This window comes from Haliotis rufescens, unplaced genomic scaffold (assembly GCF_023055435.1).
Source record: "Haliotis rufescens isolate VD_foot unplaced genomic scaffold, xgHalRufe1.0.p SCAF_2, whole genome shotgun sequence".
NCBI classification, from domain to species: domain Eukaryota; kingdom Metazoa; phylum Mollusca; class Gastropoda; order Lepetellida; family Haliotidae; genus Haliotis; species Haliotis rufescens.
The window spans coordinates 62,907,467-62,924,460 of NW_025963890.1; the positions used below are offsets into that span (position 1 = coordinate 62,907,467).

Below are 16,994 nucleotides of genomic sequence, written 5' to 3' on the forward strand. Positions count from 1 at the left end.
TATTGAAAAAGTCATTATTATTTCTAATAAAAATTTAACAAACCAGTCATCCACTTTCATAATGTGGGAAGCTGTTTCTCTTGTCTTTTTTTAATCTCATAATGATCGATATATGTTGCCATCAACAACGAAGCGCCATTTTGTGAATCAGTGTATATACAATTATGAACCCGTGAAAAAATATATCAGCTAGAGCGACGACTCGCAGTTTGAATGCAGCATCGTAAGCATGGCGTTTTCGTTTCAAACTCATGATGAGAATGTCAGTCAGTAAAAACATACCAACTTTTATTACCCCCCTTTATACCACTATTGTATGTTAATCCAATAGAATTAAATAAACTATGAACACATTGAATGACCATCACTTTCTCACAGGCTTCTCCAGTTTATTAAACTAATCTCTCGAAAACAAAGGAATTAAGACCCTACTCCCTAAGCACCCACAACTTGAAAGTGTTTGTGTAAACCAGTGATGTCCCATGTATTGTGAGGGAGCGAAATAGCAGAGTGGTCCCGGGTGCTCTGAACGTACACATCCAATCGTTGTTGCGTACCGCCGCACCCAGCAATATTCGAGCTATTTGAGACGGTATGAACATAATCGAATCTTGGACAGATAAACCAGTGATTGATATTATGAACAACTGTCCGCGACTTGAGGGTACGATGACACGCAGACCACCAGGTCACCGAATCAGCCCGCTCCATTAGGTAACCTCGCCCGACAAGCGCAAAGACCAGTTCTAACCGGGAGTCATCCCGAGAGATGTGGATGACAGTCATAGAACTTCAGCACTAAAGTGATGTTCTGGCTGTGCTAGTGTGACATCAGACCCATAGGAATTAGCTTTTGTCCCATGTCGGGATTCCTGGACATGACAGGGTCCCAGTACCTCATGAGTGTAGCAGGCGGACTGAAATCTCCGGGAAGGCCCACTGACATGCTTGACGGCGTCAAATGCTGCCCCCAGGCATTAATCGTTGGTCAATTGATCTATAGTCGCTGGTTTGTCTGATCCTGACTCGATTACTTACATGCCACTGTTATATTGGAATACTGCTGTCTGCAGAATTAAGCAACTTTCCCTCACTCACTTCTACTATTGTCCATGTAATCTACTTGTCTCAAGGCCATCTGTCAAATCCAACCACTTCGTAGCGTTTCCTTTTACAGTAACTGGGAGTCAGTGGTTGGACCAAGGGAGGCTACTCTTACAACATTAGTGTCGAGGTCATTTTCGATAATTTTGAGAGAAGTGAAAACCAGGTTCAAATCCATATTATATGAACATTACACAGCATTGTAATACACGCTGTTTGTGTTATTTAACAGCTGTTAACAAAGGATTCACGAACACTAATGTCCCATCAGAACAACATGGTTAAAAGTATATTTAAAATCAATCATAACAGACAACCTTTATCAGAAATATGGTCTATTTTTTTTATAAAAAAACTATATATAACATATAAGTATATTTGTTGAATAAAACCGAATATATTTATAAAACATGTAACTAAAACACTAACAGCAAATGCTGGTAATACAACTGTCCCCAGTCTTCTTTGACTGAGACCCCGAGGATGCAGCTGGACAGTTTATTGATGTGAAGAAACAGCATTCTGGTGTAGTATTGCTGCTGATCATGTGTTTTTTGGGTGAGGTGAGGTGAGGTGAGGTGAGGTGAGGTGAGGTGAGGTGAAATGGAGGTCAACATCGCTTTCAAGATTATTAAATAGCAAAGTATGCGAATGTGTGTGTGGCTGCTTGTACTATTCCGGACTAATGCTGGTTTTATAGTGCTAGCCCACTGAGATACCATGCACCAGTTCAACATGGATACCCCTAGGGCTTGGACTCGGGTACTCAGGTCCTGAGTAGGACCCGGGTACCCACAGGACCCGGGGTTAGTCAAAACTCCATGGCTACACAAGGCCCTTCATGTTCGCATTCCTTTCTGACTATGCACACGTTCTTTTTTACTTATATTTCTTTGAGTAAAGATAAGGCTTCAGTCAATTCATTATATGCATGATTAGGTCGTTTTATGCATGTATCAAAGCAGCTTTTGCCAGGACTCCAATAAAACTTGAGACCTACAGCAGGTACCTGGGTAGTGTTGGGTAATAGGGGGTCAGGTACCCGGAGAGTAAATTTGGACTCGTCTCAGCCTAGATACCTGACTCAGTGTACTGACTCCGAGCCGACCAGCTCATTTTATCCCCATTGCAGAGCACCATGCAGAGTAACAAGAATTACCATCTGTAAATATCTTTTGGTATGATGGATGCAGTCAGGATAAAATCAACGACCTTCTCAGAGCTCCAGATAAGCTTTTCGTGCTGTGGGTATTTTACCCATGCATTTTAAAATCATTGGGTATCAGTTATTCTATCTGGGTATTCAAATTTCTGTTACCCACTAGCTTTTACACATGTAGGTATTTAAGTTAAATATTTAAAAACACTATTCATCTAGTCATCTGGGTTCGAGAGCTTTATGGGACTAAAAAATACCACGATGCTTCCACAAGAAAGTTTGATGGCAAATGATCCTGTTGTAACTGTCATCGTGGAGTTTGGCAAGGTTGACGGAATGCCCGTTTATAATTTCAAAATAAGTTGCTGATTTGCTCATCGAATATGCAGGGTTACTTCGCAATATTTTGATGATACACACAAGTTTTATTTTTGTAGCTTATCTGTAATGTTCGTTGCGTATTTGATACGCTTGGATTTTATTTTACTGCATATTTCTGCATTTCTGATGCGTATTTGACGCAGATACGCAGCTTATCTGGAGCTCTGCTTCTGCTCTCCATGCAGACTCTTAGTTTTTTGGCTTGAAGAAAGAGTTGATAGACATCTGTTTCTTCTTATCACCTGGATCATCTCCCGAAGATTCCCTTTTCCTCTTGGTAACCTGAATGACATTGGAATTACACATTGAAATCTTGCAGTCATGAACCTGCTTCCATTTTGTTTTGTCAAATCAGTTTTTAAAATCCTGGCTCAAATACAGGATCTGGGGCTATAATTTTGAGTTCAAGTATAACATCTTTGCCTCAAATCATTGTTTCACCAACTTTATGGATAACTATCAAAGTATTGACCGTGGCGTGGAGGAGTTACTTCCCTTTATTACAACTTCAGGAACCATTTGTCTTGTTTGGTTAACTTAATGGCCACATGATGATGATGTTTCAACATGTTCAAGTGACAGAAGATTACAGATTATTACAGGGACAAGTGTGAAAAATTAAATATCTATACATTTGGGTAAACAAAGAATTAAAAACTTTATAATCCTAAATGTATCCTCACCTTCTTTTTACTGTCATCTAAGGATTTCTCATATGCTTTGAAAATCTACAACAGAAATAAATAAATGCAATTAGATAGTGTAATATGGCCTTTTCAGTGAGTGAGTGAGTTTGGTTTAACGCCGCTTTTAACAGTTTTCCAGTTATATCATGGCATGTCAACTGAATGTGGGAGGAAAGCCTGAAAAGATGCAGGTCTCAGACGTTTACCACTTTGGTGAAACCAACGAGCACGGGTATGGTGCTGACAAACCTAGAAATATAATCGGGGCCAACCGGGATTCGAACCCACAATCATTGGTTTCTGGCATGCCCAAGGAACAAATCTCTGCACAGCGAATCGTGGCGCCACTGGGCCACCTGTGCACCCTGGCCTTTTCAAGACAACTGCTGAGATTTCACAGCTGACAGTAAGACTGTGTACTTCCAAACAGACTTACGTGAACTTTCTTGGTTTCATTGTCACAACAGCTCCATTTGTTGTCCAAAACACTTTGAAACTATCCAAGTTTACTCTTCAATGTTTAAATATTACTTATCAACTGAGTTAGCAACTAATCATTTGCTTTCTGTCATCATGAATAATTAGAGAAAACAAATTTAATATGTTCATATATAAGATAGCTATGAGATAAATCGCAAAGAACAGTGAAGAATGAAGCATGGTTTATTTCACGATAAAACATTGTTCTATCATGACGTCATTTCTGGGGATTTGGACATGCGCTTGCAACTTGATGTTGTTGTAAATTGGACGTTATTTTTAAGAGGGAAGTGGACTGTGAGTTGTTCCCCATAGATGTAGCTGGGAGAGATATGACAATCTGTATTACTATTAAGAGAAAAGGTACAGATAATCAGCGTGAAAATTGTTAGAATATTTGGGAAATACCATTCTAGTAGCCAACTTAAAGCCCTTCCAAGGTAGATACAGTGAAAAGACCATTTCAAGGCCAGACTGCCAAATTCAGGGCCATGTCAAGCCTGTGCAAACCTTGGTAATCTGAGGTTAATAATTCGTAACTTATATCACAACAATAAAATGTTATCAGTAACAATGTCTGCACCTTCTTCATCGCCGTGGAGACAGCAGCCTCCAGGAACTCCTCCTTGGTTACCCATCTCCTCTCCTCGGACTCCGTCTCCTCCTCCACCTTCTCCTCTAGCACCGTCACAGCCTCCACGCTGTACGTCTGGTGGATATGTGAGAAGATGTGGACCACCTGGGTGTGAAGGGGGGGTGTTCATCAAACGGAATCCCTTGTATTATTTTACTTATTTGTTTGATACCACAGTCAGCAAATAAATGAGTGTTTTAGATATTTAACACTTTGGTGAAACCGACAAGCACGTGTGTGACGCTGACAAACCTAGAAACATTATCGGGGTGAATCTGGGATTCGAACCCACGTTCATAGGTTTGTGGCATGCCTAAGGGATGGACGACTGGACGACCTGTGCCCCCAGTAAATAAATGAACTAGTCTTGGTAATCCAAAACAGGTCAACAGCATGATCATGCCATCAAGAATGGCCAAACACAATCAGCCAAGTCTCAGACCACCTGATCACCATCATGGTCGACTCCTAGACAAGTACCAAGAACTAGAGCCCTCTCAAGATCAGGGAAAGAATTGGTCTTCACCAACCCATGCTTGTCATAATAGGCGACTAACAGGATCCGGTGGTCAGGCTTGCCGACTCGTAGATCGATTCAAGATCAGATATGTTTCAGATTCTTAGACTTGTAGTCTCTTCACAGAAAAGTCCCAGAGATTTATTATCTCCATTTTATGTGAACAAATCGGAGACCTAGTATGATGCTTTACAAGCTCCAAAAGCGTCAGACTTCAACAGTTCGCGATTTGTAGAAGTAGTGTTAAGTTAATGGAGGGACGAGGGACAAACTCGGCATGTCATAACATGAAAGGATGAGTTCCTGGTGAGCTAACAAAAGTGTTACAGCGTGGAATGGTGTCTCACCTCCCCAACACTGTGTTTCTCCTGCACCGCCTCGATGCTTGTGTTATACTTGGAGTCGATGATGTCCAGCATGTCCGGGGCTTTCATGTCTTCCTCCATCGTCTGACTGGGAAACTCCCACAACCCGGCAAGTAAGCCTGGAAAAGAAATAACATCAAGTTTGTTTGTTTCTTGTTTAAAGCCTAACTCAACAATACACAATATATATTTTAGCCTCAAACACTTCTATTGCATATTAAATAGACAAACACGAAAATAAGTTCATTTTTTTCTGGAATATCAACATGCGTCCATGTCTGCTTGTACTAGTCTGGACTACTGCCAGTTCTATAGTGCTAGCAGATACCATGCCACAGTTTAACATGAATACCCCACTCAGACACAGTATACTGATTCCGAGCCAACCAGTCCCGGTTTTATATCCTAAATGCCAAGCACCAGACAGGGTTATAACAAATACTGCCTTTAACGTCTTTTAGTACGACGTGACTGGGGGTCGACGTCTCACACATGTAAACCAATACATCATGAACTCATACGTTGAATACTTTGGTGTTCATTGATATTCTGGGGCTGCTGGTCTGCATAATGGTTCAATTCTTCATACCAGGCCCACTTCTGGCGTCCACAGCCATTATGTTGATGGAGTATTGGTAAAATTAGCTTACAACCATACGCACTCCCTCAGTTATTGATATGGCAACGTGGAGTTGAACACCTCGTGCCATACACAACCGGTGTCAAATCTATTGTTAGAAATATGTCGAACGTTGAAATCCTTGTCACGTAATCAATCAAGAATAACAGTGACCATGATTTCAGATTACAAATTAACCATTAGCAAGTAAAAGGTTTGATGATATGACAGCCGAGTTATGAAATATACATTCCCAATTCTAGGATGCAAGCTGGAAATACATGAGTGTTACCCACCTTTCTTTGGCCTCTGTACTATCAGGAACCTGTGCTTGTCATCAGAACACTTCTTACACAGCACGCACACCCTGGCGATCTCTTGTCGTGGAGGTTTCTTCTTGCCCTTGCGTGGGTAGTTCATCACACCGAGGCTGACGCAATCAGAGGCATACCGGTACTTAGAGATCGACCAGTCAATATTATAGGAGGGCCAGGACTACAGTAGATATGTATAAGTCACTGCTTCAAGACATACCATTTTATACTTCGAAAGGTGGAGTAATTTTTTTTAAATAATTTTATCAATCAATTTTGGACATCAAGCATGCCCAGGACAAGTTTCATAATTTTGGTAAAACCTGACACAAAATGACTTTTAGGGAACATTCTCATAACAGACCTCCAACAGCACATGTCCTAATTAAGTTGTCCCTAATCTTTTGACATTGTCTGAGCATTACGAGGATATAAAATACAATACCTGCTGTCCCAGGGCTCTTCTTTGTCAAAACATAATTTACAGTTATCAGCACCTGTGACAAGACAAGAAGTTTAATACAAGCAACTTGACCATAGAAATAAAGGGAAATCAATAAGAAAATATTTAAGTTTCACATTCAACATATACATACATCACACAAGATAAGATTTTCGTTTTTTCTTCTCTTTGTATATTTTCTCAGTCAGTATGCCAGGATGTAAGTAATAAATTTAAAAATAAATGTGAGTAGTGATTTAAAATTAACTAAAAAAATCCTCTTGAATTAAGATATGATAAATACAAACAACAGGATGTTCAAAATAAGTGTATTTTTAACCAAACAGTTTTAAAATGGTTGTTTTTAGGTTCCATCTAATTTGGTAAAATTAGCCACAGCTGATCACTTATCTTGTATCCTAGCAACAAGAGGTGAGGTGAGGTGGATGGGGTGTAACGTCGCGTCCAAGATTATTGCACTTATATAGCGACGTGCATGCACGTGTGTGTGGCTGCTTATACTACCAGTATTCCGAACTGATGCCGATTTACGGTGCTAGCCCACCGAGATACCATGCAGCAGTTTAACATGAATACCCCACTCAGACACAGTATACTGACTCCGAGCCGACCATTCCTTGTTTTAGCCCCTTAATGCCAAGCGCCAGGCAGGGTAAGAACAAGTACATCTTTTGGTATGACGCGGCCCATCTTCTCGAGGCACAAGAGTTAACTGAATTCAAAAAGTCTGGTTTCCACCCTTGCCGAACTAAGCTGGAATTACTGGGCTCTATCGTAGCACCACCAGTGGCTAATACCAGTTATGTCCCTTCTAAGCCTCTCCTATGGACCAATCAGATTCCACCTCTCATATCACTTGCATTTGCTTCACACAAAATGGTGGCGCCCGGTCAGGACGATCTGATCGATAATCAAGATCTATATTGTGATAAAACGGGTCTTACATCGCGAAATGCATCAAATCACGTGAGCACCTTGATTAAAAATAAGAAAAGATTTGGAAAATATCTGCTGACAACGAGTTGGTGGTGCACATGCTTTGCAAATCCTGCAATCGACCAAAATCTGGACGACAGTTTACGAACCATATTTCGATTTCGGTGCACGATTTTGATTGGACTATGCATAGACTCGATAGTCCAGCCAAAATGTAACTCCATAATACCAGCCTAGTTCGGCAGGGGTGGAAACTGGACTTTTATTGTCATTTAACTCTCTTGCCTCGGGAAGATGGACGCGGCCGGGGATCAAACCCCGGACCTTCCTCTCTCCAGGCAGGGACTCTACCACTAGACCATGGAGGCAGTCCCTAGCAACAAGAAGACTTACAACATTCAATGTCAAGTAGAGTCTCAGTCTCCTCTTTTTTGACCACCTTTTCCACCAGTTTACTTGCCGACATCTGCCTCTCTCGCTCGACCTGCAGCAGTATGTATAAAGAAATGAACCAGTAACATACAGTGTAGGCCACACTTTGTGTTTTACTTGCTTACGGACCCGCCAACTGTAAATTTTGTTGAATTGAAAAAATAATAATTCAGAATCTGCTCTTATTCTTTCCCTGCCAATATGCTGATAGCATATTGCACTCAAAAATATTTTCTAAAAAGTTGAAGTTGACAAATATATTAAACATGGAAGTCAAAATAAAGTTTGTTGTTGTTCCTGAAACTGATAGGATGCAGAGATACACAACAGCATTTCCGCATGATTCGTCAGGTTCGCATTGCTTAAAACAACAGCTGTGTTGCAGGCTCCCCTCCCACGTTAAACCATTTTCACTTTTTTGTACCCGCCAACCTGTAGTGGAGCAGAAAAAATTGAATTGCTTCCTCCGACCCCATACTGACAGGTATTTTCCTGTAAAAAAACTGTAAAGCAAGTATAAAAAGTGTGGCCTAACTTTAATTTACGATTTTGTCACAACACCCATCATGTTGGAGATTGAAATACCGACAACAACAATAAATGTCCGAAAAGATTTTTTTAAAGTGATTTCCTACCCAAATGTTTGCAGCGGGATGGAAAAAATTAAGAAAAGGAGAAATGACAGTTCATTTTTGGTCTATGAAGCCAAACAGTTACTTCTCTTCCAACATTGATCTACTTTGGAGGGTTTTAAAACCGAAGTAATTATTCATATGTTGGGGATAACAAAAAAGAGTTTTCATAAGGTTTTATTCATTCCACATGTGTGACATTTTGAGTTGGTGGATCTGTAAGCCAGGCAAGTTTGGCTCTGATGTACTGAGCAAGGCAGGCATATTAATGGATGCACATGTAAAATCATGAAGACAACAACCATGTCTCTCGATATCATTAACTTTGTTGTTTTTCTCATGAACACATCTCAACATTAACTACAATTAGTTTAATAACATAGATTCCACAATACACAGATGAATTTCAGATTAGAGTGGCCTGAATGTAATGCATTAGTTTTCAAATGTCAAGTCTGTCAAGGCTTCAGTGGCTGACAGTATGGTCGCTGGAGTTACCTCCCCTACCTGACAGAGGGCTTTGCACTGCTGTCGGAGTGGACAGGAGGAACAGTCGGGGGACTTAGGTGTGCACACCGTGGCACCCAGCTCCATCACACTCTGGTTGTAGTCTCCCGGGCGATCTGGGTCCACCAACATGTTTGCATGTGACCTGCACGAGAAACAGCTTTCAGCATCAACTTGACAACAGGAGCGTGGTACACAATCAGCTCTACAAACTAATGCAAGGCATCACAGGAACAGCAGTCTTTGGGGTGGTAACCCTCAAGCTTTGAGCAACTAATTGAAAGGGGATGAGGTGAAATGGGGTTTAACGTCCCGTCCAAGATTATTGCACTTATATAGCGACGTGCATGTAGTTGTACGTGTGTGTGTTTGTGTGGCTGCTTGTACTAGTCCGGACTGATGCCAATTTATAGTGCTAGCTCACTGAGATACCATGCCGCAGTTTAACATGAATATCCCACTCAGACACAGTATACTGACTCCGAGCCGACCAGTCCTTCTTTTAGCCCCTTAAAGCCGAGCGCCAGACAGGGTAACAACAAGTACCATCTTTTAACATCTTCGGATATGACTCGGCCGGGAATCAAACCCCGGACCTTCCGCTCTCCGGACGGACGCTCTACCACTAGACCACAGAGGCGGTTAATTGAAAGGTAATAAGACGATAAAAGATAGCAAGGGAGATCTTAGCCATTCATTTAAACTCTCCCACAGAAAAGATTACTGGCCCTCAAAATTCAAATGTAAAGCATAGGCATATCCAGAGGGCTTTACCCCCCATTTTTGAAAAACAAACATAGTATGTTGTCGGCAGTAAAAGTATCTGAGAGAAGATTTTGATATTTTGGACCCCTCCCTTTTAAATATTTTCTTCGGGATACAAAACAAAATGTGATCACAACAACTGTTGATCACTATTAATCTTGATTTTGTAATAAATTTACCATTCACACATTCTGACATGGTGCTCTCTCTTGTCAATCATATTTTGTCAAAATGTCTGCACAGGATGTTCGATAAAAACATGAAATGGCATAAACATGATAAAAAAGTGATTTATCTAAAGTTCTGTGAATAACTGTCATTTCAAAATATTACATCCTCTGGTAAAGAAACTGAATTCTTAATTATCAAAACCGTTTAGAACATGTCTTGTGTGAGAAAACGCAGCTCCAATAATTTGTCACATCGCCATATACGTAAGCAGATATGGAGAAATGTTTCAATACTAGGTTGGACACTGGATTTCCACGAGAACATTGAACTGTAGTATTACCAGAAAGTATCCATGGTGTGTTGATTGGTGCTGTCGGCGCCAATCTGTCGGAGTCGAGCCAAGACTCGGATCACATTCCCATCAACCAGTCCAGTAGCCTATAATACAGGGACAATCAAATTTGAAGGCATACAGGCTAATAGAGTGAGTGAGTGAGTTGGGTTTACCACTGCTCTGATGAATATGCCAGTCATATCACAGCGTGTCAGCTTAATGTGGGAGGAAAGCCTGAAGTGATGCAGGTTTCAGACGTTTACCACGTGGTGCTGACAAACCTAGAGGCTAATAGAAAATACACATTAACAAGACAAGGCAAAGTTATAACTTCAGAATATTGTCCTTTAAACTTCACGGTCTATGTTATAACTTTGCTATGCACTCTGGGCCCAGCAGTGTAGCAGCTTTTATCAGAGTCAAGAATGTCAGCGAGTTTAATGTCACTTTGAACAGTATTTCACTTATATCACAGTATATCTATTTGATGTGCGTAAGTCTTCGGCATTTACCATTTTAGTGAAACCCATGAGCACAGGTCTGGTACTGACAAACCTAGAAATATAATCTTGGTGAACTGGGATTCAAACCCGCAATTGTAGGTTTCTGGCACTCCCAAGGGACGCAACTTTGCACTCCAAATTTTGGTGCCTTAGACGACCTGGCAACCCGTACCCCTTGTCTATTGATGATATACCGTGTTATATGCTATAGTAGCTAATAGAAGCCTCTTTCAAGGCCACAACTGTATGATGGCCTACTCCAAGGCCCCAGCAGTGTAGCGGCCTGTACCATGGTCTAAATACTAACCTCACTGTATGATATAGATGCTATGGCCCCAGCAGTGTAGCGGCCTACACCAGGCAGTTCCTTCAGGAGGGTCGCCGCTGTCTTTGGCATCTCACCGTCCAAATCATCTACCACCTGAAAACATAAAAGCAAAAACACTTCAGATGTTGTTACACACTTACACAAAGCCATGTTATGAGAAAGTTTAAGGGTATCTTCTTCATAAATACATCCAAAAAAGTCATTTAACTAATTCACCAGTAAACACTTTAATCTTATCAATGTTCTGCTAGCAGCAAAAGTTCATAAAAAATAAATAACATTCTTCTAGAAATAGTGATTATCCAGGAGATCATGTCTCCATTCTATTACTGTTAATACCCTGACAACCTCACCACCATAGCTTCAGTTCAACAGTGAGGCCACTACATCTCTCTTGTCACTAACTTAGCAAAACGCTTCTTCTCAAGCAAATTCAGCACAGATCTACATTCAAAAGCGCAGTCTGTACTTTAAATAAACAAAATAAAGTAAACATTTTTGGAGGTAAGTGGCAAATGAAGCAATCTCATTAAAATCAGATCTTAGTTTTCGCTACCGCTAAACAAAGATCTGAGGACATCCCATTACGGGTCATTTCGCGAATTTTGACCGACCAATGAAATGACTGACAAGAAATTGACATTAGCCAATCAGAAGGCAGCTTTCTCTAGCTTTACGACACTAGTTTCAAACTGGCGACTACGCTTCGAAACATATTTTGACGTCATCTCGATTAAAAAAATTAAAACTGATAAGAAGAACATTCTGGAATGGCTAATTGATGGCCTAGGTTGTATGGATATAATCATAAAACCTGTAACTGTCGTTCGGAATATCCCATGTTAAATATTTCATGGTTGCATGATAAGAAAACACATTCCAACTGTCACTTTCATGATCTGGTAAGCGATGATCTGATTGGTTGGATGAAAGGTCGATCTGACGTGACCCGTAATGGGATGTCCTCAGATCTTTGTTTAGCGATAGCGAGAACTAAGATCTGATTTTAATGAGACTGCAAATGAAGAGAAATGAATATGGTTCTTAAACCTTTCGATGGTTTGTAGCTAAAGATATGTGCTGTAGATTCTACACATTGACAGACTCTATAATGTGTTCATCTGCAGTCACCAGTCGTGACATAGAACGAAGAGGGGATACAATACTAGCAGGTAACCTCACTCCATACTTGTCAGAAGGTTCAGCAAGGCAGCATGTGCGAGTGTTAGTTACAGCGAAACTGCCTCTCCTGACAACGACTCAGTGCATATATACACCTCACCTTCTGTGCTCCCTCGTGGAGTCTGCGACCTCGGGAATAGTACCCTAGACCGGACCACATCTCGTTCACTTCCTGCAACATGACAACATTACTGAGCTTGCTTTATATCAAAGTCTGGGCCAAAAGAAGTTAAGTCTACAAGCCCTAACTAATATTTTATTTTCGTAAAGCACAAATGTGTTGGGGTGATTATGTAAATTTGCAGTCAGCGGTATAAGCAATTTTTTTGCTTTTCAGACTAGTCATATATTTTATTTCACTTTTTTAAGAGTTGTTATTACAAAATTTCCCATAGTGGTAGAAGTTGAAGACAGAAAACCAATTGTCATGTAAACTGTTAGAACATAAAGTTTGAGTGCAACAGTAGAATTACTGGGCAGCTACTTGTTCTTACCTCGAGCGTGGCCTTGGCTAAATCTTGAAGAGTTGGCCATTTCTGAAACGTCATAAAGTGATTCACTATTAATTTTAATCTAACCCTTATTTGTAACTTGGTAAATACAAAATACCAAAATTCAGATGGGGTGAATAAATTCTGCTCTTACATAGAAATAAGACTGATGACATTCCATGAGAAGACAATCATGTGACCGTGAGAGTTCATCATATCATGATGTAAATGTAGCGGCCATAAAATTTCCGAGTCCCGTGATGGGAATCAAACCACGGACCTTCTGATCCGAGGTCGGACGCCTTGTCCACATGACCAAAGAGGTTAACTCCGTCAGCAAGCTGACAAGGTAAGGATGTCATCTATAGGATGACTCCACACCCTGCTACATACTCCCCCATCAACAGAAGGCATGTCCCGGGCCGCAAAGTAGGGTACTGAGGCTTATTTTGCTCAAATGTAATATGAACGTGCTCAGCCCCACGTTGAGCGCCAATGTAGCGGCCATAAAATTTCCGAGTCCCATGATGGGATTCGAACCACGGACCTTCTGATCCCAGGTTGCACGCCTTGTCCACATGACCAAAGAGGTTAACCCCGTCAGCAAGCTGACAAAGTAAGGATGTCATCTGTAGGATGACTCCACGCCCTGCTACATAAAGGATCACAGTGAGAAGTTACAGAGGCAGCGGTTACCTTCATCCACTTGTTGTAGTAGTCGATGACAGTAGCGACTTGTGTCTGTTGTAGCATCACCTCCGACACCCACACTACAACAACACAATGGAGCGTCCTATACTCGGTCTCATCACTGTTCTCATATGAATAGGTTTCTCAACAACACTTTGGGAACCCTCAATTTTTTTCATCTCTGTATCTGGGAGATATTGCTAGAAATGTACTGGTTTAATGGCTTTTACTGAGGAACGTTGTCCAACTGTTTCCCATTTCTTGCTTTGCAGTGCTTGTATTCTCCCATGATTCTGTTTCTTATCCAGAATAGTATTACAATCAACAACAATTAAGTCAAATATCAAATTTATCATTCTGTAAATCTTCAAAGTACATAACATGATAGCATTTCATATTTACCTGCATATGCCCTTTGGTTCAAATCTGATCTGGTTGCCTGAAATCAGATGTCAAGAATAGTGTTGATGAAATAAACTCAACTATGTTACAAACTAAGCAGCAATCAGTGTACTGATGTTCAAAATAGCTGAACAAGCACAGAAGCATGAAATGGGATTTAATGTCCCGTTGAAGATTATTACAGTCATATAGCGATGTGCATGCAAATTTGGGTGTTTTGCAGAATTTATGACATAATTAAATCTAGACAAACCCTAACCTTTTTTAACCGAGGTGGAACTTGTCATGGAAATTGTATAAAAAAGAAGAGTTTGGAACCTAAGTCCATCTTGTTGCCATGGAAACGTAAAAAATACAAATTTCTATAATTTTTAAATAGCAAAAGGCACCAGTTCAGCATGTACCTGACAGACCTGCAAAGTTTGATGAAAAAATATTGAAAGGTTTATGAGTTATGCTCCGGAAACGAACCCTACCCTCACAGAACCTAAGTCCATCTTGTTGCCATGGAAACGTAAAAAATAAAAATTTCTAAAATTTCTAAATAGCAAAAGGCACCAGTTCAGCATGTACCTGACAGACCTGCAAAGTTTGATGAAAAAATATTGAACGGTTTATGAGTTATGCTCCGGAAACGAAACGTGACGGACAGACGGAGCCCGTTTCTATATCACCCGCCAACTTTGTTGGGCGGGGGATAATAATAAACTTACTGGAGGTGAGATTTGCATTTACCGTAATTTCTATTGTCTATGCCCCTTTGTGAACAGGCCCATAATCTGATAAGAAAAACATTCTGTCACCCACTCAATCTGTGATAGAGCTGGCTTTCAAAGAACTGTTTTGGTATGAGAATCCTATAGCTCTGTACAGCATTATCTGAATACCTACCAGTACCAACAGGCTTTCACATATAAAGTTCTTTTCAGGTAGCCAACAGGACCAGAGTTAAAGAAAAAACTATACTTCACGATATCACCACATGAAGTTTGAAGACAAGATGTGTCTGGTCAAATACAAGCATAAATTACCATTTTCCTCCATGGTAGATCTCTCTTGTTTGCATCATACCAAGACAGTAGATTCTCTCGAACAGCAGAGATCTCTTCCACTTTGAAGTCATGGACAGGCGGGATCTTCATGTCATCGGTTTCACCTAGTGACATCAACAGGTCACTTAATGCTTTGACCTTGTACATAAGTTATCATTCAACAAACTGTAAATTAAATGTCATTTTTTTATGTTCAAGACTACTTTGACTGCATAGAACATTATTTTCATCAGAATATGACAGAGGAGAAGAGGATTGGAGGTGGTAGGGGTTGAGGAGGGGTAGTGAAAGAGTGGATGGAGACAAACAAAAAATCGCCATAAATGATGAAACATTACACAATCAATTCGCTTGTTTCACATGCATTCCTCTCTTGGGTATGAGATTAAGTCCTCAGGCTCTACACTTGTTGTAAAAGCTGGCTAAATTCTTAAAGATCAGGTGACGAAAATGTGTGATTTTATGAACATGGTGACCTGTCTGATTGTGTGTCACCATACCCCAGTGCACAGATTGTGGAGTATGCTATCAACTTTCAGATATTCAAGTGCTTGTTTATCTGACCAAGATTTAGTTAATAGTATGTAATCTAGCTGAAACATTGCTGATTGTAACATAAAACAAAACATTCTCTCAGTCACTCCATCAAATGGTATAACACCAGCTGGTGATATATTACATTCATTCAAGAGGACAAGACATGTGTTACGACCACAATGAATATTCATAATTGGTACAGAACAAACTTTTTCAGGGATAAAATATGCCATAGCACAACAGGTGAATGTGTTGAAGTTCTCGAAAAACAAAGATAATGTGCAGAATAATATATTAACGTGAATTCGTAACCATGTTTTTAAAGTCTTAACAGCTACAAGTATTCAGAATATGTAAAAAATTACAGGAAATGATGTCCACAGAAGCCTGGTACCAGTCCTTATGAGAGTGACAGGTGTGTACATTGTGCACAGCCACAGGTAAACTACCTGTCAAGCATGACACCCCCTTAAAGAGTACATTTCACAAATGCAAGTATCTATATCTTCAACACATCTAATACCAGTAGTGATTCCACTTCGCATATTCAATCATAACTACCACACACATATATCATGATATATGTTTATTGTTCAATATATACCTTTCACTTTGGCATGTTTGGATGAATTTTCTTTTCCTTTTTTTACTGTCTTCTTTCCAGAGTGTGATCGGTTCTTGGCCATCCTGGAGATTATTAGAGTTGGTAGTTTTCGAAGTATGATCGATATTGGGCCTGCAAAATTATCCAAAAATAAAACACAAAATGGATAAATGAAAAACATCCATACGTTCCTCACTGTGCCAGTGATGGAATGAGAGTCAACACAACAGGTTTTAGAATACAACTCTTTGGTTAACAAAGACTTTGAGGAGTTGCACAACCTAGGCCCTAGCTCTGTTAGTACATTGTGACCCTAGCCCTGTTAGTACATTGTGACCCTAGCTCTGTTGGTACGTTCTAACTGCAACTTTAAGTGAAGCAGGTCAGTTATGTTACTGAAACACCTGTGATCTAGGCCTAGACATGATTTCTTTCCGACAATACCCAACTGTCATAAGTATTCTGACACATCATCAGTTCCCCTATGTCCCACGGTACAAGGATAACAATAAATCAGTTCCCGATCACGGTTAATTTCATACCTGCTAGCTTCGAAGCCCTTCCAAATTGTATAACTCAAATACGGCGGGAAAGCAGACTACACCGGAAGTCAAGGGATCAGTAATTATCTTGTGTTTACACGTACATGTAATCTCCTCTTTTCGAAATATTACAAGTTCTTAAAGGTCAGTTATCCTTTCTTTTA

General features: G+C 40.3%; 1 protein-coding gene across 1 annotated transcript; it reads right to left on the minus strand.

The window, feature by feature from the left end:
* Window positions 1-2,691: 2,691 nt before the first annotated feature.
* LOC124142729 (adenine DNA glycosylase-like) lies at window positions 2,692-16,910 on the minus strand. Its single transcript, XM_046511361.2, has 17 exons — window positions 16,831-16,910; window positions 16,289-16,420; window positions 15,127-15,251; window positions 14,096-14,132; window positions 13,700-13,773; window positions 13,007-13,048; window positions 12,613-12,684; window positions 11,310-11,423; window positions 10,506-10,603; window positions 9,230-9,374; window positions 8,052-8,142; window positions 6,705-6,756; window positions 6,242-6,375; window positions 5,309-5,445; window positions 4,394-4,549; window positions 3,328-3,372; window positions 2,692-2,926 (listed from the first exon to the last, which is right to left on the minus strand). The coding sequence occupies exons 2-17, from the start codon at window positions 16,368-16,370 to the stop codon at window positions 2,834-2,836; spliced, it is 1,497 nt and encodes a 498-aa protein (XP_046367317.2). The 5' UTR covers window positions 16,371-16,420; window positions 16,831-16,910; the 3' UTR covers window positions 2,692-2,833.
* Between the last annotated feature and the right edge of the window lie 84 nt (window positions 16,911-16,994).

Coding starts and splice junctions, on each gene's coding strand:
- LOC124142729 (XM_046511361.2), bottom strand. CDS start 16,370: ATGGCCAAGAACCGATCACACTCTGGAAAGAAGACAGTAAAAAAAGGA. Junction 6,757..8,051: donor TCTACTTGACATTGAATGTT/GTAAGTCTTCTT, acceptor GTCTTGTCACAG/GTGCTGATAACTGTAAATTA. Junction 4,550..5,308: donor AGAAACACAGTGTTGGGGAG/GTGAGACACCAT, acceptor CTTCACACCCAG/GTGGTCCACATCTTCTCACA.